Source organism: Aspergillus fischeri, genomic scaffold (genome assembly GCF_000149645.3).
Source record: "Aspergillus fischeri NRRL 181 1099437636247 genomic scaffold, whole genome shotgun sequence".
In the NCBI taxonomy this organism is placed as follows: Eukaryota; Fungi; Ascomycota; class Eurotiomycetes; order Eurotiales; family Aspergillaceae; genus Aspergillus; species Aspergillus fischeri.
The window spans coordinates 49,787-72,887 of NW_001509772.1; the positions used below are offsets into that span (position 1 = coordinate 49,787).

Genomic DNA, 23,101 nt, shown 5'->3' on the forward strand with positions numbered 1-23,101 from the left:
GTCACTATACAAGCAATACCACATTGATACTCCTATCTTAGAGATTTTGGGTCACCGGGTTTTGGATGTAGGGAGACTGTGGCCTAGCAGCCCTTCCAACTCTGCGAGTCTCTCAGACATCCTCGACACTATCTACCTACCAACCTCCCATCACTCCTCTGCAGCCTGCACGGCTACATCCTCCAAAGATATCCATATAGTCTGCACCACTCCGTTCCGGCTTTTAGAATACATATGACTCCTTCGCTGTCTCCTGGCTCGCGCCGAACAAGCATTTCCTGGTTGAACCACTGTTTGCCGTGTTCCGGCAGGCCGAAGATAACCAGCCGGGTGACCTGGAACTTGCATTTTCTCTGTCTATGTCATTCTCTGTATACGTAGAGGGCACGTTTATTAGACAAACGCTATTGGTCATGGCAGCTTCCAGGGATAGAGGTCAATCAAAGACCGTACGAACGAAACATCTATCGGGTATCATCATATGGCTGGACTACTACAGATGGTACGAGCGAGTGTTCTCGACCTGAACTCCCAACCTCTCCCACCAGCCTTCTACTCCCATATCTACTTGGCCACTATACATATCGATCAGTATCATATGCCGCAACAGTGATGAATGCAACTTACTCGGTCTTCTCGTTTATCCAAGGTTCAGTCTGTCCTTCTGCCATGTTCGGATTGCGGAATATGACATTCGATTTCTGGCGCCAGTGAGCTTCAGCCAGGCCGTCATTATTTTTGAGTTTGGAACTTACCATGCCAAGGGTGAGGTGAATGGCTGCAGGCGGCGGTACATACTCTTCCTCCGCCCTCCGTCCTTCAATCAACGCTTGGATATTCCTGGCGACCACGCCGGCCTGCACGGAACCTGGCCGAGCGGCCTTTTGCGCACCAGTGTCGGCAATGTCACCCACGGCAAAGATGTTTGGAAAGCATTCATCCTGTAGTTGCAAAGTAGGCCGAACTCGAATAAACCCATTATCCGGATTGATCAACGATCCAGATCTTGAAGAGGTCAAACTGGTCAAAAGGTCATTATTAGGCCGTTGGCCCGTTGCGAGGATGACGAATTCCGTCGAAACCTTGCTGCCGTTGGTCAACTGCACATCAAATGGCTTTCCATCGGTAGGGAATCCTTCTGAAGGTACGCTCGCGCGAGCGCCGACAATAAGTCTACAGAAATTGACTCGTCAGTCGAAGTTCAGTGCTGGGTAAGACGATCACGTATACATACCGGACCCCTAGCTCGTCGAATCGCTTTTTGATCAGCTCATGCAACTGCTCATGGAATAGAGGCATGACTCGTGCCCGAGACTGTACAAGAGTGACGTCTTTATGGGGATAGTACTCCCTCAGGTCGGTCGCCATCTGCACCCCGACAGCACCTCCACCGACAATCAGGATTGACTTGGCCCGCTTGATATCGGCCTGGTGGTTTCGCAAGTACTCGACGGAGGACACCTTGTCATCACTTTTCATGCCCGCCGGCTGAGCGAGCCGAGTTCCAGTGGCAATTGCTAGATAATCATAGGGGATCTGTTTGGAATCCTGCCACTGGCGATCCAACGTCACCGATCGTGGGTTTACCGAAAGTACTCTCGCTTGGACCACTGCATGTGTAGATGGACGGGGAACAGAGGAGAAGATTCCAGTGTACGGGATGAAAGCTTTATGTTCATGACCTGGTACAATGGCAAAACGTGGCTGAGGTGAACAGATTAGCGACATTGTGATACGGAGGAAGAAACCTTACAAAAGCAAACAGATGGTGAAAATGGCTATGCGGTTCAATCAGAAGGACCTGCAGGAATTAACATGCGTATCCAGGCCGTGATGGAGTATAAATACCCGATGTGTTTCTGGAATGACTCGTGCGAGTTCCTGAGCAGTGGCCTTATTCAACTTGTCAGTATGAGATTCATTCTACGTCTTGGTGAAGGACGTACTCTTCCCACATAGGACCCTCCCACCACAATGATATTCTTCAAAGGTGCTGCCATGTCGACCTGATGTTCTTTTAAACTTTTGTATTGGTGTCTAAAGTAGAGAATGAAGAGAATGAGAATATGCACCCCGACCCTGGGGATGTGCATTTATATATCGGCATTGGAGGATCGGATACACACCCGGACCAACAGTACTGATTGATAAGAGTTATCAGATCATCCTTTCCAGTCCGGCAAGTGTCAGTCCCGAGCATCATATCTCCGAGCTTTATGTTGTCCTATCTCCATTAAGCATGAAGCCCGAATACACCGAGCCGGACGCTTAAGATCTTATCCGGTAAGCCACAGTTAACAGCTATTGCCGTGGTCACATTCGTGAGAAGTTTCATGATTAAGATTCTAAAGCCATGCGATGTGAATTCCATCGTGCATGGTTTTGCTATCGATGTGATTTCTGCCTAATGTGCTTCTTGTAAGCTGCACCCTCAGTGTGACCTATATATGAAAGTTGTCGCCTATCGATGCTAACTTTGAACTGAGCAGCCTGACTGTCATGGTATTATATAATGCCTTACTACTTGGCATCAGTCTCCGTTGTGTCGCAAGTGCCAGGCTAGACAGGATTGTACCACGCGTCTGACTCCGGCCACATTTTCAATATGACTCACTTCAAGTCACCCTGCTCTGCCATTATTTATGTATACAGTAGTTCCGTTCCCAGTATTGGCATGTTATGTCTGCACAATATTCCAAACTGTCTACGATATGTCCACGCTTCAGATATCCGAGGACAATCCATTCCAGACTTTGCTTACCGAGACGAATAACGATGCGGTGAGTAATATTCAAAGGTTCTGGTGAGAGACTATGTTAAGCCTCTCTATCAGGCTCAGTTGCAGTCCCGCTACGAGAACCACCGAGTAAGTCGAAATGCACGGCAAGCTGCGAAGATCCTGGCACCAGACTTCGCAGGCTGGAATCTCGACGACATTTTAATGCGCCTTGACGGTCCTACAAAGGAAGAAAAATTTGTTGATCCGCGCAACTGCCTGGTCATTTGGGCCCGGCCACCTTCTCCAATTCGCGATCTTGTAAAGTTCGTGCAAAGCGAACTCAGACGCGTTGCTCCGAGTAAGTTCTTAGAATTCACAACCCTTCATCCCGCTCAGCGGACAAGCCGCTCACCATGTTCTGACAGCCCTCTGGTTCATGCCCTCCGAAAATCTACATACAACAGTACTGGAAATCGCCCATTCTTTGACCGAAGAGCAGATTGAGGGTCTCGTAAATACTCTGCAGTCGTCACAGAACATAACCAGTGCAGATATTGCAGACTATGCGTTCACCCATCGAACGCGCCTTGTAAAGCCTATGGTGGGCTTTGATTCTGCAGCCATGGCACTGACCTTTGTCCCAGCCGCTGGAGAAGCTTCAGATGTGCAACGCAGTATCGACGACGAGACCTACAGTTATCATCATCTTCGTCGTGATATATTTGACATGGTCCGCGCGGCTGGTATCCCGATTGCCTCGCGGTACATTGTTCCTTCAGCCCATCTCACCATTGCTCGGTTCGTCACTCAGGACGGCTTCGTCAGACAAGATGCAGTGGGAGAGGAACATGTTAACCCCTCCAAGGTCAAAGAACTGATTGATAACATTGATGAAATTAACCAGAAGCTGCAGGACGAATATTGGCCTAGTGAGAATGGAGCAATCAAGGCCGGCGGAGAGTGGCTGGTTGGCCAGGAAACGGGCTTGGTCATTCGCAAGGGTCGTCTGTGGTATGGTGGTGGCGATGATGTACAGCTTGGAAAGGGCTATTGAGCCTGAATTAGTATTGATGGCTTTCTGAGGATAGTCATAAACACCATCCTGGACGGAAATGGACTGAATATACTTCTGTATCTCTGTTCTATGATATTAAGTTACTACACTCGGAGTTTTATGAAAACCGATTCAATTCAGGTCGTATAAAGAGAGACTGGCTATCATCGAGATAATAATGGAATTGCGTCCTGTTACTGTGGCCTATCTGATAACTTGGAAAGGTATCATTCAATACTCCTCGAATTCTCCAATCCATACTTGCTATACTCCCGCCCAGTGTCCAGTCTGTTGGATCCTGTCCACTGCCTTCCTGAGATCTTCCATGTATTGCCTATGTAGTGTCTGCCGCAGGTGTTGCGGTATACTGGGGTATGCAATGCGCATGACACGAACAGTGGCCTGAAACTGGATCCGACTCAACACTGTCGGTTGCAGATCGTACTCCTTGGCCAGTCGTTCTGGGAGGAAATGGATAGTCAAAAGGCGCGACAATGGGGCCATGACTCTCATCCACATAGGGAGATGGACCGGATAGAGGAGATCGCGACTCAGTTTCCGTGCCATATCGGTGACCTCCAATGTCTCGATGTTGTGGTTCCAGTACTCCCAGAACTCGTCAAGAGTGGCTGGCCACATATCGGGAGGCATCCGCAGGGAAGTGCCAAATACCGCAGATTCTCGGTAAAGTGCTTCCATCTTGTCTCGGGGCAACTCCCCGAAGAAGGTTTCGTGGACGACTACAATAGCGACGAACAGGGTAGCGGCGGTCCATTTGTGCAGCTCCGGGTCATTTGCGTCGTAGTCCTCTGCCTTGACTCGGGCATGATAGCGGTGGATGATGGAGAAGATAGCTGCCTTGTCCTGCTGAGTGCCAAAGATGGCCGCATTGAGGAAACGGGCGGTATTCTGGAGACGGTTGGGAATGCGAGTGGCGAAGCTGGAGTGGTTGTAGCTGCCCTTGGCCAGGGCAGGATGGGCAAACTGACAAAGGATAGCGAACTGGCCTCCGAGGAGATAGATATCTTCCGTCAGGAACGTCCTGAGATTTATGGGGTCCGCAATGGTGTCGTAGATGGGTCCAGATTCGTACGCCTTCGCTACCTCTGTGAGCTGAGCAGCTCCCTCCTGAACAAAAGCCATGTCTCGTCCCAGGAAATGTGCCTGACTCTGTAGTGACTCAACGGCACGATGTTGCTGTGTGATATTTTATAGGGCATGAAAGAGATGGCCGGACCGAGGAACGGAATCCGGGATATGTATAGAGAGGTACAGTGCATCTGATCATACACAGGAGATTTGCTCAGCCCCTGAAAAAGGGCCAAGTATGCCATTCTGGAGTCTGCCAATTATACCTGGAAAAGTTCCGGCTCGCCTCGTCTATCATTTAGTGCTCGATCTGATGAAGCGGGGTTGAGCATGTGAAAAGGCATACGAAGACTATGGAGGCGTGTCAGACGCAGAGGTCAGATGGACTTAGAATAGCAGAAGGCCCTTACCAGCAAATCGTAATTTAGCATCGATTGAATGGAGGAGGAGAGCCGTAAATGATTTGGCTCGAGGACAACCCTTGCTGCATCGTGGACGCCAGGGTTTGCGACCTGGATGAAACGCCATTTGGCGTCTTCCAGACTGCATTGCGGAGACTCTGCCAGCAGCTCATACGCATTTTATGTTGTGACATTAAGCTCACTCACAATAGCGTCCGTAGAGGTCCATGCACTGTGAGGGCTGCTGTATCGGGGAGTGAGTCATGCGAATTCATATGACAGGAATTCACCTAGCGACTTGCCAATGCAAACATTCAGACAGTGAAGTCATTTGGCAACAGACTCGGTGTAGATCTCGAAAGTAAGGTACGTATTTACTCAGCCAATCCGTGCTCACAGACGGATGTTCTACCAGGTCGCTGTATGATATGATGTTGGCTACATTCACAATGTTAGGAACTATAAATGTTCAAGTGAAATGCATCCCTGAACAACACCTGTTCTGTCCTTGCAGTTGACGTACTCGAAATGTGCCTCGCCATGTCTCAGCACTGAAACTTCGTGCCAGGTGCGGAACTTGCGCTGGTCTCCGAACTTCTTTGCATGCTTTATGGCTCCAGTATAGATGGCCAAGTGGGAGGGATGCGACTTGGCCCAATGTTCAAGGTCTGCAAGGTTACGAAAGAATCCAGCCACGCAGGACTCTTTAGTCTCACGCGTCTTCTCCAGTACCCCAGAAGAGGGCGGCCGATTGTAGAGATACCGTAGCCCCATAGCGCCACTCTTCTGGGGATTATCCCATAGATACGCCAATCCAGCACGCAGGGTAGGCTCAAGGGTCTCTTCGTACGCTTTCGTTTCGTCCTCTGCGCAGTTGGCCCAGAATTGTCCCGAGCGGATGTGGACGAGGTTGTCCGGATTCGTGCCTACTACGTGGTAATCATTTGTCTTGCGCGGTGAGGCAGTCTCCGGTGCCAACTGTGTCTTTTCAAGTCCTTCGTTCTGGGCAAACCGATCTGTGGCCGAGGCTGGGATGCGATCGCGGGCAGCCCCCCAATATGCAGTCAGTGTATGTTCTACAGTCGACACTCCGGGCAAGCGCGCCAGTCCCGGTAGATAGTCCAGGCCTGAATAGTTGGTCTCGACACGCGACAGATGGCTGGTGAATCGCTCACACCACAAGCCAACAGACTCTCGATGAGGAGCATTTAATTTCTGATGGATGTTCACAAGGCTCAAGCGTCGTATACTGTCCTCATACTTGCTCGCTTCATTCCAGTAACACACCCAAACTGTCGAGTTGGGCACATCATCTCCGTCAAGGACCTGAAATTGTTCGATCGAGGCAGGTGCAGTGGATGGATTCTCAACAATCCATCGCTGTATGCTCTCGACCGCCGCGTTAACGCTCTCAGTCAGTAACCCTTCATCGGTTTGGGCCCCACGTCGTTGCACCCCAACATATGCGGTGAAGACACAGTCCATATCAGCTGGGAACTGAGCCATCCATCTCGGAACGGGCGGTCGATGCCCTTTGGGCTGCCGAAGTGGGAAAACTCGTCTTGTGCAGCTCATCGTGATGTGCAATATAAAGTTGTGCCGTGTTGTTTCTCCAAAGATGATGGCAAACGCACAAGAAACATGGGCATTCGTGTCTGAGAGAAGAAGATGACTTGCCTCGGATAGCATCGTATAACCCCGCTTTGATCGGATGTCTCTATGTCGAACTTACCGTGTAAACATTCCTCAATAGTAATTGGTCATCCGATAATCGCAGCATTTCATTCATGTTGCCTGTTTTTATAGGTCCATGTTTGTCATTTCCTGGTCCATTCATGGCATAAATTTTCAATCGAATTCAACCACCAGAGTCTAAACACCGCCGTAATGGACAAGAAGAAAAAAGAGATGCAACTGGCTAGCAACAGAGAAGGCATTCAATTTAATGGGTCTACCTGTATCTCCTTCGACAGCCGGAATCTATTTCGATAGTGTGAGTAATACTCATCTTCTGCACACAGTAAACAAGCGCTAAAATTGTCACATATGCAGCAAGGAATATCACACCGGCTATCCGTCCCAGACCAAGGATAACCACTAGGAAGAAGCCCAAGGATGACACCCAGACAGTGATCAGATCGAACAGGACAAACGTGTCTGATTGATTCCTTGTATCACCGGCGAGTGCCACCACGCCGGCACAGAGAGTTAAGAGGAAGATATTGCTTCCTGCAGTAGTGACTGCCAGAATGTTGACATGTCCACGAGACCCGCTGACGACTGCAATCAGTTTCTCAGGCAAGGTGGTGGCGAACGACACAATGGTCAGACCAAAAACAGTTCCGGAGAGGTGCAAGGAATCGGCAATGCTCACGGCACTGTGCGACAGAAAATATCCAGCCAGTGATAGCGCGATGAGGCCGAAGAGTAGCTGGGTGACGTGATACAGAAGGCTCGTAGTCGACCGTTCTGGGATTTGGCCTGACTGAGACTCTAACAATGGAGTCGCTTCAGTCATAGAATTCACCACGCCATCGGTCGATTCTGCATCACTATCGCTGTCCGCGAGCTCAGGTGCGGCTGCAACACCTATGTAGATGGCATAGAAGATTGAGAGAACATATATGCCAAATAATGCGATCGGAAAGCTGCCGACTATTTTGTTCAGCTGGTTGAAGAGCGCCAGCAACACGAACAGCGTCGTAACTGCGAGAAGCACTGCAGCATATTTTTGGCACCCGATCAAAGTCAATTCGAGTCGGATGGAACAGTAGACCCAATGAGAACGCGCCCAGGATGTTGGAGATGCTCGAGCCCATGAGGTTGCCCAAGGCCAGGGGTGTGCGACGTTGCAGAATGGCAGCAACCACCACGGCGAGCTAATCGAATGGTCAGTTTGCATAAGAGATCAGAAATACAAAGTTGGCTTGCTTCTTCATATTCCGCCCCATCTGTCAGCAAGGCAATAATTGTCTGTGAAACCCCCAAGGAACGGCCGACGATGACGGTGTGATCAATAAATGTGTCGGCGCCATAATCAAGGACAAAGTCAGCGGCGATGAAAACGCCTATATTGAAGGTGAGGCTGTCCAAATCCAATTCACCGTAACCTGACTAGCATCTTTTTTTCTTCGATTGAGAGAGAGTAAGGATGGAAAGCTGCCGAAATAGGAGTCCATTAAAGTTTTCCGTGTGACGGGGCATGTATGCGCGAGTGATGCTACTCCTGGTAGGGTCATCCACTCATCCTTCTCTGATCATCACGATCAATTAAGCCAAAGAAACAAGGGTTGTATCGGCTGATCCACAGCAACTAGTAAACTCGATATCCAGATCGGCATTGGCTTGTGCATTCCGCGGGGAAATTGCAGAATGCGGGGTTGGTCGCATCTGTCCAACAGCATTAGCCTTCATATCCCTGTCAGATCGTATCTGCAGGTGAAGCATCCGACATGGATGCAGCTGGCGATGGTCTGGCCAGTGGACATCCCGGATGATGGCCGATTGTACGACTCTAGCACCTCAATGCCTCCCATGGCATCCAGTCGTTTATCGACCAAGACTTATGCCATCCATCACACACAAGTCAAACCTAAGGGCGGAATCACATATACGAGGGCCAAGTCATACAGAGCATTATCCGATGCGCTGAAGTTGCAGCAATGCTACGGTGCCCTGGGCTTACTGTCAGCACTCGTATTCTGCCGTGCCAAGGGAGTCTAAATATGTGATACTGTGCTCTCTGCTTTTTGTGAACTCAAAGAGAGGCCACTATACATTGCAAATTGGCCTCGCTGAAGATATTGATCAATGGAAGCCGTACTGGGCATCTCGCGACAATGACAGACATTGGCTGGCAGATACACCTTCTTAAGACTCGGCGCGGCAAAGTTCGTATATGCACGACCTTGGACTTTGGATGCAGACCGGAGTTGCTTCCTCAAGAAGCATAATGCCAGCCTTGAGTATCATTGTAAAGGATCCCTCGCATCTACCGAATCGTAGAAGGGGAGGGATAACTGTGTATAAGACGCCTTGCTCCTCTGTCTGAAAACCCAAGACAAACAGCAGATCAACTCTAATTTCGATTGCCTATTCCAGCAAAGATGAGGCAATCCCTTCTATTATTTGCCTTATCATGGCTCCTCAGCGCTGTCATTGCTGTTGAAAACAACCTGATTGACCTGCAGCCTCTTCCCCGACATGTTTGGGACAAGGATGCTTTGCGCAAGAGAGATGATCCCGCTGGAAGTGTGGCACTACAGGACCATGAGCAGTTCATGTGGACTTCTGGCAACGGTATTTCTTAAATCAACTTTCTGAACTGCGGACTGACCTTGACAGAACCAAACACCAAAGTCACTGCAGTCAGCATGGTTGTTTGGTCCAGACAGGATGAACGCATCCTGGACATGGACAAGATTTCCTTTGCCTTGGACTCGGTCAGCTGCACCGATGGGATGACCCTCAAGTTCAAAAGCAAGCTCTTCTATCTTGCTGCCAAGTTCGCATGGCAGTGGGTGAATTACAACGACATGCGCAGTTTCGTAATGGTCTCCAGCTGGGAGGGATGCGGTACTCCCCGCGAGCGAGACCCCTGGGTGGTCAGCAACGCTGTCTTTGACGACAAGGCCTCAACCGCCAAGCTCGCAGCGACCAAGAGTACTTGGCAGAAGGTATCCAACACGACGGTTCTTGACTTTGGAGATATCGTCCTCGGCCATGAGGGCACCAAGGACAAGCGGTTCCTAGATGTCAGCTTGAACAAGGCCTTTACGCTAGATCTCAGCTCCTCGTTTCCCACTGAGATTGTCAACTGGACCATGAACACCCCGTTCGTGGATGCCAGTCTCGCCATCAATTGTGTCAACTGCGGCACCACAGGCACTCTCGCCTTCGCCGGCCATGTCGAAGCGAGCCTGTTCGGTGGGTTGGAGAAGTTCGAACTGTCCGCTACACCTCGGAACATCGCTGCGAATCTGGACCTGAGCTTGGAGTTCAAAGGTGAGGTTGATTTTGATGGCCTCCCCGCTCCAGGGAAGGAGTGGACGCTGGTGGAGCTGCCATTGCCCAGTGGCTGGCGGGTTCCGGGGGTGTTGACATTCGGACCCAATGTGAAGATCAATGCAGGTTACAGTATTGAATATATTGGAGGCGAGGCATCTGTCACCACAGGAATCTCAGCCAGGGTGCCCGATAGCTCGGTGGCCAAGGTAGATTTGGCCAGCAAGAACCCGGTGACTATCTCGGGATGGATTCCAGAAATCGAAACCAAGCCTCTCGAGATCGAGGCACAAATCCATGCGAGAGCAAAACTCTACACCGAAGTTGCGGTGGCGGCCAGCATTGAAGTCTTCGGTATCCAGCGCCCCCTTGTGTCAGATTTAAAGCATGTGCAGCTGACAGATTTGCAGACAATGGGCTGAACGTCGAAGTGGGCATCAAAGTTCCCGATATTACAGTGACTGCGGCCGCGGGATACAGTGAGCTTTTATCTGAACAGGTATCTTCAAGTACTGACTCTATTATCAGATGTAGCCGGCTTCTGCGCCAATGATCCCAACAAACCGTACGGAGTCAAGCTGGATGCCGCGCTGGGTGCCAGTCTGGGGCTGCAAGGCTACACAGAGGTGAAGGGGGAACGGGACGTGTTCCTGGACGTGACTTTGTACGAGACACCGACGCTGTACACGTTCCCCCAGCTCTGTCTGGCTGCTGGAGAAGAGTCTCCCGGAACCTGCATTCCTCAGTCAGACCCTCTGGATCCCGACGATGGGGTCGCTCCGGGCGTGCTTCGGAGAGATACCACAAGCTCAGTCGCGCTCTCGAGACGGGATGCAGACAGCGCCTTTTACCAGGGTCGGGATCCATATTACCTCGCATGCGACGAGGGCCGCACGAAACAGATCTGGGTGCAAAAGTATCAGCGCCCCTCGCGACTGAGGAACAATGCTGCAGTCCCGATTATCCAGCCGGGAATGTCGTGCAGTAATAGCCCGCAGAACCAATGCCCTGCTAGCACCTGGAATATCAAGGAGGTTCCCAAGGATGACCGGGCTGGCGTGACAAGACAAGGATGGGCCTGTAAGTGCCTTGACCTGGTACGCACAGAGACAAACTGACGAAAATAGCGGAACATATCTATGAGGGCAACTGGGTCCGTGACTTTATCGACTATTTGGTGAAGAATTATTATCCAGCGACGATCGAGGATCCCACCGTCCAGGACAACACTAAATGCAAGGGAGCGATGAACAGTTTTGGCATCCAGCGCGATATCAGCACGCCCAATCCTACCGTCGCGTTTAACTACTCGGAGGCGTTGATGCAGAATCTGGGCACCGTCCATACGGCGTCAACGCTTATGGCGATTTTCCCCAACAGACAAAATGGCATGAAATATTCTGTGAGTTTCATGAAGGTTGACCAGGCACGCCGTAATGACTGACTCCCGGCAGATGTTCGCTGGTAATGATATCGATGCCAAGTTCAAGACGTCCGACAAGAATACCAACCAGCGAGTGTGCTCTCTTGGACGCATCGTCACCATCTGTCAGTATATGAATCATGGAGAGATTCGGACTCGCATGAAGGCCACCATCGCGGCCATAGACGGTCTTTTGTCAGTCTTCTCTCAATTCCTTTGTTCGCTCCATGTTAACCCTTTAGCAGAGACAAAATGCAACAGGATGTCAACATCTACCTCCCAAGTCCTCTTAAAAGTGAGACCCTCAAGACGGCCCACGCCAAGTTCTTTGAGGAGAAGTACAGAGGGGGGTTCCGCAATGCTCGGAATCGACTCCAAGACTATGCCAGCTGGCTTCAGGGTCAAGCTGGATTCGGAGATCTCGATCAAGCCACGAAGGATGAAGTGGCCAAGCTTGCAAGCAATCCCGAGGCTCATTGCAAGGAAATATGGCCCTTGTAAGGATCAGGTTGCCCAGTTTATGGAGAAGATGTTGATATGTTATATATTTGTCTTCAAATCTGTCCTCTTGCGCCAGTAGTTCGATTGGATTATTCTACAGTTTAGACGAGCCACAAGGAAGATCCCAATATGTGTGATACAACAAACACAATCACTTGTCATCTATTCAATGAATGCTTGGACGAGTATCTCAGCAGTGACTGGTTTAGGATCCTTTGCGATTCTTTCCACCAATGTAGCGAGTCGAATCAAGGCCATTTATCGAAGAGACTCGTAGCAGAAAGTCGGAGAGCTCGGGGTTGGTCGTGCTGATGGCAGTTAGACACGGCCAATGCTACACTTGGAAGCATACACACGTCTGATCCCTTGATCTTTCCCATTTGGCAGGTCTATCTCCCTCCTGGTGCGGATGCTGGTCCACGAGGAACTGGGACCGACCCCGGCTTGAAGACTCGGGAGTCTCGTCACTCTCGTGTAGCTTGCCGTTTTCAGACATGGTCCGTTAAGACAATGATATAGATGCTCATTAGAAATGTCCACAAGAAGAACAGCACCGTAATACCTCTGGTATATGGACAACTTTGAAAAAGGAGCATTATCGGACCGATGACTTCACCATCCATCAGGTTCCCCTCCGAACTGCCTATTCGGGACACCCCACATTTATGCTCGGTTGTGCAACTTGTGCTAACTAAAGTTAACTAGTTAACTAACTAGTTAGTTAGTTAACCTAACGTAATCCACGGCCGAGTCGTCCACACGGCCGTCCCGTCCATTTTCGCGCCCATCTGCTGCAGATTTGAAGCCTTTCAACCCCCAACATCATTAAATTAGACTATTAAGTAGCTGAATATATAGCTATTTATTAGGACAACTCCTTATAGTATGTCCAACAGTCCAACATCCACTGCAGCGTGGTGCAGCGCGCTGACGAGATATAGGTGTGGGCTCATCAACCTGCTCAACAAGTGGCATATCAAGCTGCTGAACACGATTCTGGCCTTCTTGTACAGATAATATGGTATCGCCACCTAGATTAGCATGTCTTCTTGCCTTCTTCTTTCTTTTTCGTTCATTCTCTGCCCGTAGAACCCTAATTTCTTCTTGTAGCAGAAGGTTTGCATTCATTGCCACCTGCGCAGCCTTCTCAAGATGTTGGATATGAGATATTGGACTACTAGAAAGCTTTCTTTTCTGAAGGCTTCTCTGTATGCTGCGGAGCTTGTGATCAAGCTGGCGAGTATTCTGAGGTGTTTGAAAGGCAGATGATACTGAACCTTCAAGAAGTGGTGGTGTTGGCGTACGAAGCTGAAAAGTAATCTTTTCAAGAACCCTGTCTTGATTTAGTGGCTTAAGACCAGCTCCTGCAAAGCCACTGCATATATTCTCTTGATTAAAGATCATCTCACGCGCAGGAGGATATAGATGTAGAAAATCCTCTTTATCAATGTGATTGTTCCCAGCCACCATCATCCCTTCAACGAGTTTCCCATATGCGCGCTTAAGTGGGCCAAAAACACCAACATCCAGTGGTTGTAGAAGATGAGATGTATGAGGTGGCATGCAAAGACAGATGATTGCATTCTCCTCACAGAAAGTATCAAATTCTGGAGTTAAATGGCTAGAATGGCCATCAAGAATAAGCAACCGCTTTGCACCAGTTGAATATCGCCTAGAATATGGCTCAAACACATCTTTTAACCAGCGGAGACCTATCTCATCTGTCGTCCAGCCATTTTGACTAGTTGCAATTAACCAGTCTTGAGGAAGCTTGGGTTCTTGATACCAAGCAGCCTGGTGTTGTTTTGCCTTCAGGATGACCACTGGTGGTATAGGTAGCCCTTTAGAGCTAACACATTCAATGATAGTAACCCATTCCCGATTGCCCTGGATGACTGTACGAGGTCTCTCACTGCGCTCTACAGCAGTGATGACCTTAGATGTTGTACAGAGTCCCATTGCAAAGCCAGTTTCATCAAAGTTCCAGATATCATCTTCATGAATGCCATGTTCCTGAATGGCTTCATGTACAGCTTTAAACCACTGTTTTATAACCTTTGGATTCTCCTGCTTTGCATGCTGGTATGTAATCCTTCGATTATATCTTGCACGTAGTTCAGGACGGCGTTTAACAAAGGAGGAGGCCCAGTTAACTCCAAGGACTGCAGTAGCATCTTGGGAACGTTCACGAAGTAAAGTCTGTGCCATTCCACGCAGAAACTCTGGACGGATTGGAAAGCCTCGCTTATCTGCATCCAACAGTCTCTTCACAAGGACATCCTCTTCAATTGCTGTTAATTTATGGCCACTAGCGCGTGTTTCTGACCGTGGATTGATTCCTTTGAGCCGATCAAGGAAGGTAGATTTAGGCACTCCAAATATGGCTGCAGCCCTTGATTTTGATTGAACTTTTTTGCTTTTATAAGCTGCAATAGCCATTTGCATCCGGTTTTCTTGAGAGAGCGGCATTTTATGTAGTAATAGTGAAAAAACAACGTGTTGAAGAATGATTGTAGAAGATGGGCGCAAAAATGGACGGGACGGCCGTGTGGACGACTCGGCCGTGGATTACGTTATACTATGCAGCTGAGTCAGCAAGAGTGGCGCAGAACCATCGAGATCCCTGTGGATCTTTTCTCCATTCTCTCTCTCTGTCTTTCCTCTCCGCCTCAAACAAGGCATAACCAGATCCATCAAGTTGCTGCCCGGTGTCGAATGGAATGACTTCACTTTGGCACGTTGCATCTCCATTTCATCAACCTCAATTCTGCACAATGAGGCTCTTTGTCTTGTCGCTCGAAATTCGGGATATTTCCTAGTTCTTTCTCAATCGCACCTGATCTTAATTTTGACGGCAATACAGAGTATTCCATCCTCTTTCCGCTAACAATGGCAGACCATCCCCCTTCGTTGTCCCACGTTCGAGATGACCAGCGAGAGGCCGAGATTCTATCACAACATCTTCATCCCCAATTCACCGGCTCCCTTCATGAAGAATCTCCCCTTCAGGCCCGTGCTGCAGCTGAAGCATCCTCCAGTTCAGACACTCCCGAACAACAGTCATCGCTAAAGCTCCTGGGCGGTGATATCCATCGCGATCTCTACCGGCTCGAGGCCAAGGCCAAACAAGCTCTGCAAGAAAGACGGGCCGCCAGCTTTTCTTATCCCGCCCGACCGCCCGATGATGTGATAGAAGAAGGCGTGGCTGCCATGGAACCTGGCAGCTTTCGTCGGCACTTTGTACAACAGAAAAGGGGCTGGGCCAGCGATGCACTGGTCGCTCGCTCGTTCCTGGATTTTCTCGACCTGTATGGTAGTTTCGCCGGTGAGGATTTAGCGGAGACGGAGGATGAGTCTGCGATTGCAACGGAAGATCTCGAGCATGAGCCCGAGCGACGGCCTCTGCTGGGCCGGCGGAGAACAACTCGAGCACTTCGCCCGGGGGACGCGTCTCGGGTCAAGACATTTTTCACCCTACTAAAAGCGTTCATCGGGACGGGAATCATCTTCCTGCCAAAGGCCTTTCGTAACGGTGGCATTCTTTTCTCATCGGTCGCTCTGGTCACGGTCGCGGCGGTCACAAGCCTCTGCTTCCATCTTTTGCTGGAGTGTCGGAAAGGGCATGGGGGCGGTTATGGTGATATCGGTGAGCGTATAGCAGGGCCTCGGTTCCGATCGCTCATTCTAGGATCCATCACGATTTCCCAGCTTGGCTTTGTCTGCACAGGTATCATCTTCACTGCGGACAACGTTCGGGCGGTCTTGTCAGCAGTCGCTGAAAATAGCGAAAAAGTTCTGTCCACCAACATCCTGATCGCACTCCAATTAGCTGTTCTTGTGCCGCTGGCATTCATCCGAAACATCTCCAAACTGGGACCGGCGGCACTCCTCGCGGATATTTTCATCCTCATGGGCCTTGCATACATCTATTACTACGATATTGCAACCATTGCGTCCCGACGTGGGTTGGCATCGTCAGTTGAACTGTTCAATCCCAAGTCGTTTACCTTGACCATCGGTTCCTGCATCTTCACTTTCGAAGGAATCGGCCTCATCCTCCCCATCCAATCGTCCATGAAACACCCGGAGAAATTCGACGGACTCCTCTATACTGTCATGATCATCATCACAGTGCTTTTCACCGCGGTCGGCGCTCTTTCCTACGGCGCCTTTGGTTCCGACACGAAGATCGAAGTCATTAACAATCTTCCCCAAGGAGACAAGTTTGTGAACGCTATGCAGTTCCTCTACTCGATGGCGATCTTGATCGGTGTCCCGGTACAGCTGTTCCCCGCCGTTCGGATCATGGAGGGCAAACTGTTTGGTCAGGTGTCGGGCAAGCGAGACCCTTGGATCAAATGGAAAAAGAACGTCTTCCGATCGTTGATCGTGCTGGCTTGCGCTGTGATGTCGGCCGTCGGTGCTGCTGACTTGGACAAGTTTGTCTCGTTGATCGGCTCGTTTGCTTGTGTTCCTCTGGTCTACATTTATCCGGCGTACTTGCACTGGAAGGGGGTCGCAGACTCCCCCCTGGCTAAATTTGGCGACCTTACAATGGTGGTGCTGGGTTTCGTCTTTATGATTTATACGACGTTGTCTACTGCTTCGGTATGGATTGAAGGGCATAAGTAAGTTATGCATTGCTTAGATAGCTGGACTTGCAATCTCAAATGATACACTATTTCCACTTGATACTCTTCCAGTCACGAGGAGCTTGAAGCATTGGTGACAATGGGCCTCCCAGCCTGTCTGGGCTTTTTGCGTACAGTAAACATGATCCAATGCGTTCAACCAAACAATCAAGGCACAATAATAGGAACCTGGACGCGCTCTTTTAACCTTGATCTGTCTCTGCTGAAGACAGCAGTGGACTCAGTAAGTCAGTATCGTCCTACCCCGGAACCCGACTTACCGAGTGCGCCAAAGGACGATCAGCTGTTATATCTCAAGGACTATTCCTCCGGCGCTCTCAATTTAGTGTCAAAATTTTTCTGCTAGGAATTACCAGATAGCGGCATAATGGACGTTGTGCTTGATGTTTTGGATACCTTTTTCTTCGACAAGTTCTATGCGCTTCTTCTACCAGCCAAGTCATTTGACCTTTTGGACCAGGACTCGCTGCTTGATTACAACCGCCATATCAATCGATATGTCACCCTCACTCCATCCCAATACGCTGTGGAGAGCAGCTTGTCGCGGAACGATATTCTCCGGCAGTGTCTGAGTCTTTTCATCACGATCTGGTTAGTCTTGAATCTGTGTTTAGACCAGGGTCATAGCTGGCCGGCTTATTGATATCGTCTCAGGGCCTTTGGTCTTCTGCTCTACCTGACTACTGCCACCCTCTCTTTCGCTCTGGTCTTCGACAAACGTGCCATGCAACATCCCAAATTCCTTCGCCATCAGATACGGCTTGAAATTGGGCAGGCGTTGCGCGCAATGCCCGTGATGGCGGCCCTGACTGCTCCTCTCTTTCTGGCCGAAGTGCGAGGATACAGCAAGCTGTACGACTTTGCCACCGGAAGTCCCTTCCCACTCTACACCTACCTACAGTACCCGCTCTTTATCGCATTTACCGATTTTGCCATCTACTGGATCCATCGAGGACTCCATCATCCGGCCATCTACAAACGCCTGCACAAGCCGCATCACAGGTGGATCATCTCCACCCCCTATGCGAGCTATGCTTTCCACCCAGTGGACGGCTGGTGCCAGAGTCTTCCGTACCATATCTATCCGTTTCTCTTTCCACTGCAGAAGGTGGCGTATTTGGGTCTCTTTGTTTTTGTGACCATCTGGACTGTCATGATTCGTGAGTCTCCTGAGCTCCTAATTTCTGAAGCTGTCAGATGCTTATGTTGCGATGAATACCCAGATGATGGAGAGTACGCTCTCGATTCACCCGTGATTAATGGATCGGCCTGCCACACGATTCACCACTACTATTTCAACTACAACTACGGGCAGTTCACCACGCTTTGGGACCGTATTGGAGGAAGCTATCGCAGGCCAAATCGGGAGCTGTTCAACAGGCAACAACGGCTCCAGCAGACCGAGATCCAGCGGCAAGTTGAGGAGATGGAGAGATTGGTAAAGGAGGTTGAAGGATCTGACGATCGGTGTTATGTGCAAGACACCAAGAAAACTTCTTGAGGTGGTCTGCTGTTGTGTAGAGAGTGTTATGTATCAAGGTTGAGTGCCTGGTGTTGTCCGTGAGATCCGCCAGACCATGTTCTAATGTAATGATGTTGGTGGAAGGCGCTTTTATCGGTGTCCACAATTTGACGTCCCTTGAATATATCTCCACCAGCGCCTTCTATCTACATACATGCCATCCAGAGAAAAAGAAAAGGACAAAACTCCCATTTAATTCAGGAAAATCGCTTTTCAAAAGCTTTCCGGAAAAGTGGATCTTTGGGTTGTTCCGGAATCATTCCACCACAGCTGTCCACAGAAGGCGTAGGGCAAAATAAAAGCGACGGCTAAACTGATCAACTGACCGGCCACGAATCAACTCTTTCTTGTTTAGCAGTCGCAAAATAACCGACATGCAGTCTTTCAGTCGCTCTAACTACCATTTATTAAGACGCACATCGCGGGGGCTGTCCACGGCATGTCAGGGATCAGGCCTCAAGATCAACGCCAACAGGTTATGGGAAACGCTACATGAGACATGTCAGTGGGGAGCTGCTCATCGTCATGGCGAGTACGTGAACTGTCAGTTTCCGGTTGAAGAGTAGAGCTCATCACAAACAGGAACCCGACGGACACTGGGATGGCTCGTCTCACGCTGGATGATAACGATGCCCGTGTGCGGCGATGGTTCGCCGCAGAAGTCGAAAAACTCGGATGTTCACTGTCCATTGATCAGATGGGGAACATGTTTGCACGCCAGAAAGGCAAGTTGCAGACATCTTCCCCCATGATCGCCATGGGAAGCCATCTTGATACCCAACCACGGGGTGGTCGGTACGATGGGATTCTGGGGGTGATGGCAGCGCTGGAAGTGCTACGAACAATGAAGGAGAACGGATTCCAGACCAACTACGATGTAGGAATTGTCAATTGGACAAAGTGCGACCCTGCTCCCTAGTCCTCTCGTACTTCTTCTAACTGACTGCAGTGAAGAAGGAGCTCGATTCCCCAGGTCAATGTGCTCCTCTGGGGTTTGGGCTGGAGCCATTCCGATCGAGAAGGCCTGGGATCTTCGTGATATACATGATTCAAGTGTCACACTAAAGTCCGAGCTCGAGAGACACGGATTTCTAGGCCAAATCGAGTGCTCACACACTGCTTATCCCCTCGCAGCGCATTTTGAGCTGCATATCGAACAGGGCCCCATTTTACAAGAGACCGGACGTTCCATTGGCGTCGTCCAGGGCGCACAAGGATACAGGTGGTTTACTTTTACAGTCAAGGGACGCGATGCACACACAGGCACGACGCCCTTGAGTGCCCGTCAGGATCCCCTACTTGCAGCCTCGCGAATGATTGCAGCGTCAAATGACATCGCTCAAAAGCACAATGCTCTTGCTTCGACTGGGATTTTCAGGATACCTCCTAACGCATCGACTAATACGGTTGCATCCGAGGTTTCCTTCACGCTTGATATCCGACACCCGCAGGATAGTGTGGTACATGCAGTGCAAGAAGAATGTCTGCAGGCCTTCTCAGCCATTGCCGCTCAGGACGGAAAAGGAGTCACCTTCGACTGGACGTTGGACACTGATTCCCCGGCTGTGAAGTTTGATCAAGAGTGCCTCGAGTCCATCCAGGCAGCGGCCAACCATCTCGTTGGTCCCGATCAGCGGATGAACATATCCAGCGGCGCTGGCCACGATAGCGTGTATACCAGCCATCACTGTCCGACCGCCATGATATTTGTGCCCTGCCGCGACGGCGTCAGTCACCATCCAACGGAGTACTGTAGTCCCGAGCACTGGTAAGTGACTGCCCGTATTCTGTCATAATTGGATGCTAACTCTCATAGTGCATTGGGTGCTCAAACCCTGCTCGAGGCTGTGGTTCACTACGACCGTACTAAGGCGCAAAACATCTGAGATGATGAAAGTGAGTGTATTGGATATATTTAGCAGAGGAGTAGACGTTTATATTCTAGTAAACTCACAAATGTAGACTCTGGTGAAGGACTGTACGGAATGGTGTAAGGGTACGTCACCTATTATAGACCTAGTGATTCTTATACAACACAACTAGAAGGGACATATCGGAACCATTGAGAAACGTCGGCAATAGTGAGTGTGTCACAGAACAGTTCATCCGCCCTTTTTATCTCAGTTTAGCTTTTTCTTCCTTCTGTGCCAATATTCCCCACTCTCAAGAATGTTCGTAGAAGGCGCTTCTTGGAGTCGGAAGGCACAGAGACCCACCGAGAGGACAGCTCAAAATATTACTACATATATATGTACACAGCACTAATCATAGGTCCATGCATATCCTGCTTAATTATTGCAATAGTCGTTTCCCCTGGCAAGATGTCGCGTCGCCCAATATACTTGAATCCTTCGGCGGCGGACGAGCGCTGCGATTTCTCGACCATCCACGGCCTCAGTCATTTCCATCACTCTCTCCCTGGTTACCGTCCAGCACCATTGGTCTCACTCCCTGAAATTGCAGCCGAGTTAGGGGTCAAGGCGATTTTCGTCAAGGACGAGAGTAACCGCTTCGGACTACCTTCCTTTAAGGTTTTGGGCGCATCATGGGGATGCTATCGCTCTGTGGTGTCTCATCTGGGGTTATCACCGACTGTCGCTCTTGAAGATGTGAAGCAGCGGCTCACGGAAAGCCCCGTCACTCTCTTTGCAGCTACCGAAGGAAACCACGGACGAGCAGTCGCCTTTATGGCAAGACAGTTCGGAGTATCGGCGCGAATCTTCGTCCCCGCATCAATGGATGAGGGGACGCGTAACCGGATTGCATCCGAAGGCGCTGAGGTAGTCATCAGCAACGGCGACTACGATCAGGCAGTCCAAGAGGCATGGATCGCATCACAGAACGATGGTGGACTACTGGTCCAAGACACCGCATTCGATGGATACGAGGAGGTCCCGGCATGGATTGTGGAGGGTTACTCGACAATGATGACGGAGATCGATGAACAGCTAAGCCAGCTTGGTCTGCAAAGCACTCTGACTGTTATCCCTGTGGGAGTTGGAAGCCTGGGGCATGCCGTAGTCAGACATTGCAAGTCTCGTACGCCCCCGATTGCTGTCGTGGCTGTTGAGCCAGACAGCGGACCCTGTCTGATCAATAGCCTGCAGGCGGGCACGATGGTCACAGTCAAGTCTTCAGAAACGATCATGAATGGAATGAATTGTGGCACGGTATCAGCCACCGCGTGGCCCGATCTGCAGCGAGTAGTAGATGCTGCAGTCACAGTTTCATCGTATGAGAGTCACTGCGCGGTGCAGTATTTGGCATCTAATAACGTACGCGCAGGTCCTTGTGGCGGAGCATCTTTGGCTGCAATCCGGCGGTTGAGAGCATCAGCCCAGGCTGCATCACTACTGCATAGGGACGCCGTGGTGGTACTCCTCTGCACCGAAGGTGCCCGTCCATATCCCCTTCCCCGCGATGTGGCCGTCGAGGACGTTGTGGGTTTGACGCAAGTCCTAACACGAATCAACTCATCCAACCCTACACTCTCTGTAGCTGACGGTGTGGGAGAGACCGAGATCGCCGACTATCTCGCTGCGTGGTTCGCTCATCGTGGGATAGAGTATCATCGCGTCGAACCGGTTGCCGGTCGGCCATCCATCGTCGGCGTATTGCGTGGGAGTGGCGGTGGTCAATCGTTGATGTTCAACGGCCATATTGACACTGTCAGTTTGAGTAGCTACGAATGCGACCCGTTGTCTGGCCATTTGGGCGAGAAGGAAGGCAAGCAAGTGATTTTCGGACGGGGTAGTCTGGACATGAAGGGTGGACTGGCTGCTGCTTTGGCAGCTCTCGCAGCGATTAAAGCCAGTGGTCGCACCCTTCGGGGAGATGTCATTGTGGCCGCTGTATCCGATGAGGAAGATGCTTCCCAGGGAACACGCGATATTATTGCCGCAGGATGGCGTGCAGATGCTGCCGTGGTTCCTGAGCCTACCATGGGGGCGATTGCAATTGCACATAAAGGGTTCGTATGGGTGGAAGTGGACATTCTAGGTGTTGCCGCGCACGGCTCAGATCCTCAAGCGGGAGTGGACGCGATCCTTCAAGCAGGTTGGTTCTTGCAATCTCTGGAGCAGTATCAGAAGCGACTGCCCATCGACGATGCCCTGGGACAGGCCTCTCTACATTGTGGACTGATCAAGGGAGGTCAGGAACCTTCCTCGTATCCGGAACGTTGCACCATCACCATCGAGTTCCGGACGATTCCTGCCCAATCCAACGAGTCTATTCTTGAGGACATGAATGCTTTGTTAAGCGACATTGCAAAAGAGAAACCTCGCTTTCGATATGCTCCCCCTCGCCTCACTGTTTCGCGTCCGACACAGAAGCTCTCAGCGGACCACCCTCTAGCCCAAAAGGCTGCAGCATGTGTCACTGAGGTCCTGGGAAACTGTCCTGGAGTGGTCAGTGTACCCTTCTGGTGCGACGCGGCTCTATTGAGTGAAGTGGGAGTCCCTGCAATAGTATATGGTCCATCAGGAGCCGGACTACACAGCAAGGAGGAATGGGTGGAGGTCGACAGTCTCCAAGGGATGAGCAGAGTTTTCGAAAAATTGATGCAAGAATTCTGTGCTTGAAATTGATGTTTCATGGATTATAGAGACGTAGAAACTGTACAATAGACGGACTATTGGAAGACAAGATGATGCTTCTTTCAACACCAAAGTGACTAGAACTCTTCTGATCTGGACTATCATTCCATAGACTCTCCAGATGCATACACAAGTACC

General features: G+C 50.3%; 10 protein-coding genes across 10 annotated transcripts, besides 2 other annotated features; 6 read left to right on the plus strand and 4 right to left on the minus strand.

Moving 5' to 3' along the window:
- Positions 1 to 493: 493 nt before the first annotated feature.
- Positions 494 to 2,000, minus strand: NFIA_032420 (NAD(P)/FAD-dependent oxidoreductase; the record flags this gene model as incomplete). The annotated part of the gene is made up of 6 exons (XM_001265574.1): positions 494 to 575; positions 628 to 1,173; positions 1,235 to 1,704; positions 1,754 to 1,801; positions 1,849 to 1,893; positions 1,947 to 2,000. 6 exons carry the CDS (start codon positions 1,998 to 2,000, stop codon positions 494 to 496), a joined length of 1,245 nt encoding a protein of 414 aa, XP_001265575.1.
- A 711-nt stretch (positions 2,001 to 2,711) lies between these two features.
- On the plus strand, positions 2,712 to 3,773 carry NFIA_032430 (uncharacterized protein; the record flags this gene model as incomplete). Its single annotated transcript, XM_001265575.1, has 3 exons — positions 2,712 to 2,780; positions 2,834 to 3,077; positions 3,145 to 3,773. 3 exons carry the CDS (start codon positions 2,712 to 2,714, stop codon positions 3,771 to 3,773), a joined length of 942 nt encoding a protein of 313 aa, XP_001265576.1.
- A 264-nt stretch (positions 3,774 to 4,037) lies between these two features.
- On the minus strand, positions 4,038 to 4,916 carry NFIA_032440 (oxygenase MpaB family protein; the record flags this gene model as incomplete). Its single annotated transcript, XM_001265576.1, has 1 exon — positions 4,038 to 4,916. One exon carries the CDS (start codon positions 4,914 to 4,916, stop codon positions 4,038 to 4,040), a length of 879 nt encoding a protein of 292 aa, XP_001265577.1.
- Positions 4,917 to 5,722: 806 nt separating this feature from the next.
- On the minus strand, positions 5,723 to 6,748 carry NFIA_032450 (phenylacetaldoxime dehydratase family protein; the record flags this gene model as incomplete). Its single annotated transcript, XM_001265577.1, has 1 exon — positions 5,723 to 6,748. The coding sequence occupies one exon, from the start codon at positions 6,746 to 6,748 to the stop codon at positions 5,723 to 5,725; it is 1,026 nt and encodes a 341-aa protein (XP_001265578.1).
- A 466-nt stretch (positions 6,749 to 7,214) lies between these two features.
- NFIA_032460 (sodium:calcium antiporter) lies at positions 7,215 to 8,165 on the minus strand (the record flags this gene model as incomplete). The annotated part of the gene is made up of 1 exon (XM_001265578.1): positions 7,215 to 8,165. The coding sequence occupies one exon, from the start codon at positions 8,163 to 8,165 to the stop codon at positions 7,215 to 7,217; it is 951 nt and encodes a 316-aa protein (XP_001265579.1).
- Positions 8,166 to 9,369: 1,204 nt separating this feature from the next.
- Positions 9,370 to 12,191, plus strand: NFIA_032470 (uncharacterized protein; the record flags this gene model as incomplete). Its single annotated transcript, XM_001265579.1, has 7 exons — positions 9,370 to 9,562; positions 9,608 to 10,621; positions 10,654 to 10,746; positions 10,796 to 11,347; positions 11,395 to 11,669; positions 11,722 to 11,885; positions 11,936 to 12,191. 7 exons carry the CDS (start codon positions 9,370 to 9,372, stop codon positions 12,189 to 12,191), a joined length of 2,547 nt encoding a protein of 848 aa, XP_001265580.1.
- A 695-nt stretch (positions 12,192 to 12,886) lies between these two features.
- Positions 12,887 to 12,919: a microsatellite.
- A 217-nt stretch (positions 12,920 to 13,136) lies between these two features.
- Positions 13,137 to 14,660: a mobile genetic element.
- Positions 14,661 to 15,080: 420 nt separating this feature from the next.
- NFIA_032480 (putative amino acid transporter) lies at positions 15,081 to 16,823 on the plus strand (the record flags this gene model as incomplete). Its single annotated transcript, XM_001265580.1, has 1 exon — positions 15,081 to 16,823. One exon carries the CDS (start codon positions 15,081 to 15,083, stop codon positions 16,821 to 16,823), a length of 1,743 nt encoding a protein of 580 aa, XP_001265581.1.
- A 387-nt stretch (positions 16,824 to 17,210) lies between these two features.
- NFIA_032490 (sterol desaturase family protein) lies at positions 17,211 to 18,344 on the plus strand (the record flags this gene model as incomplete). The annotated part of the gene is made up of 3 exons (XM_001265581.1): positions 17,211 to 17,434; positions 17,498 to 18,003; positions 18,067 to 18,344. 3 exons carry the CDS (start codon positions 17,211 to 17,213, stop codon positions 18,342 to 18,344), a joined length of 1,008 nt encoding a protein of 335 aa, XP_001265582.1.
- A 622-nt stretch (positions 18,345 to 18,966) lies between these two features.
- NFIA_032500 (M20 family metallo-hydrolase) lies at positions 18,967 to 20,251 on the plus strand (the record flags this gene model as incomplete). Its single annotated transcript, XM_001265582.1, has 3 exons — positions 18,967 to 19,265; positions 19,315 to 20,133; positions 20,182 to 20,251. The coding sequence occupies 3 exons, from the start codon at positions 18,967 to 18,969 to the stop codon at positions 20,249 to 20,251; spliced, it is 1,188 nt and encodes a 395-aa protein (XP_001265583.1).
- Positions 20,252 to 20,686: 435 nt separating this feature from the next.
- On the plus strand, positions 20,687 to 22,948 carry NFIA_032510 (putative diaminopropionate ammonia-lyase; the record flags this gene model as incomplete). The annotated part of the gene is made up of 1 exon (XM_001265583.1): positions 20,687 to 22,948. The coding sequence occupies one exon, from the start codon at positions 20,687 to 20,689 to the stop codon at positions 22,946 to 22,948; it is 2,262 nt and encodes a 753-aa protein (XP_001265584.1).
- Between the last annotated feature and the right edge of the window lie 153 nt (positions 22,949 to 23,101).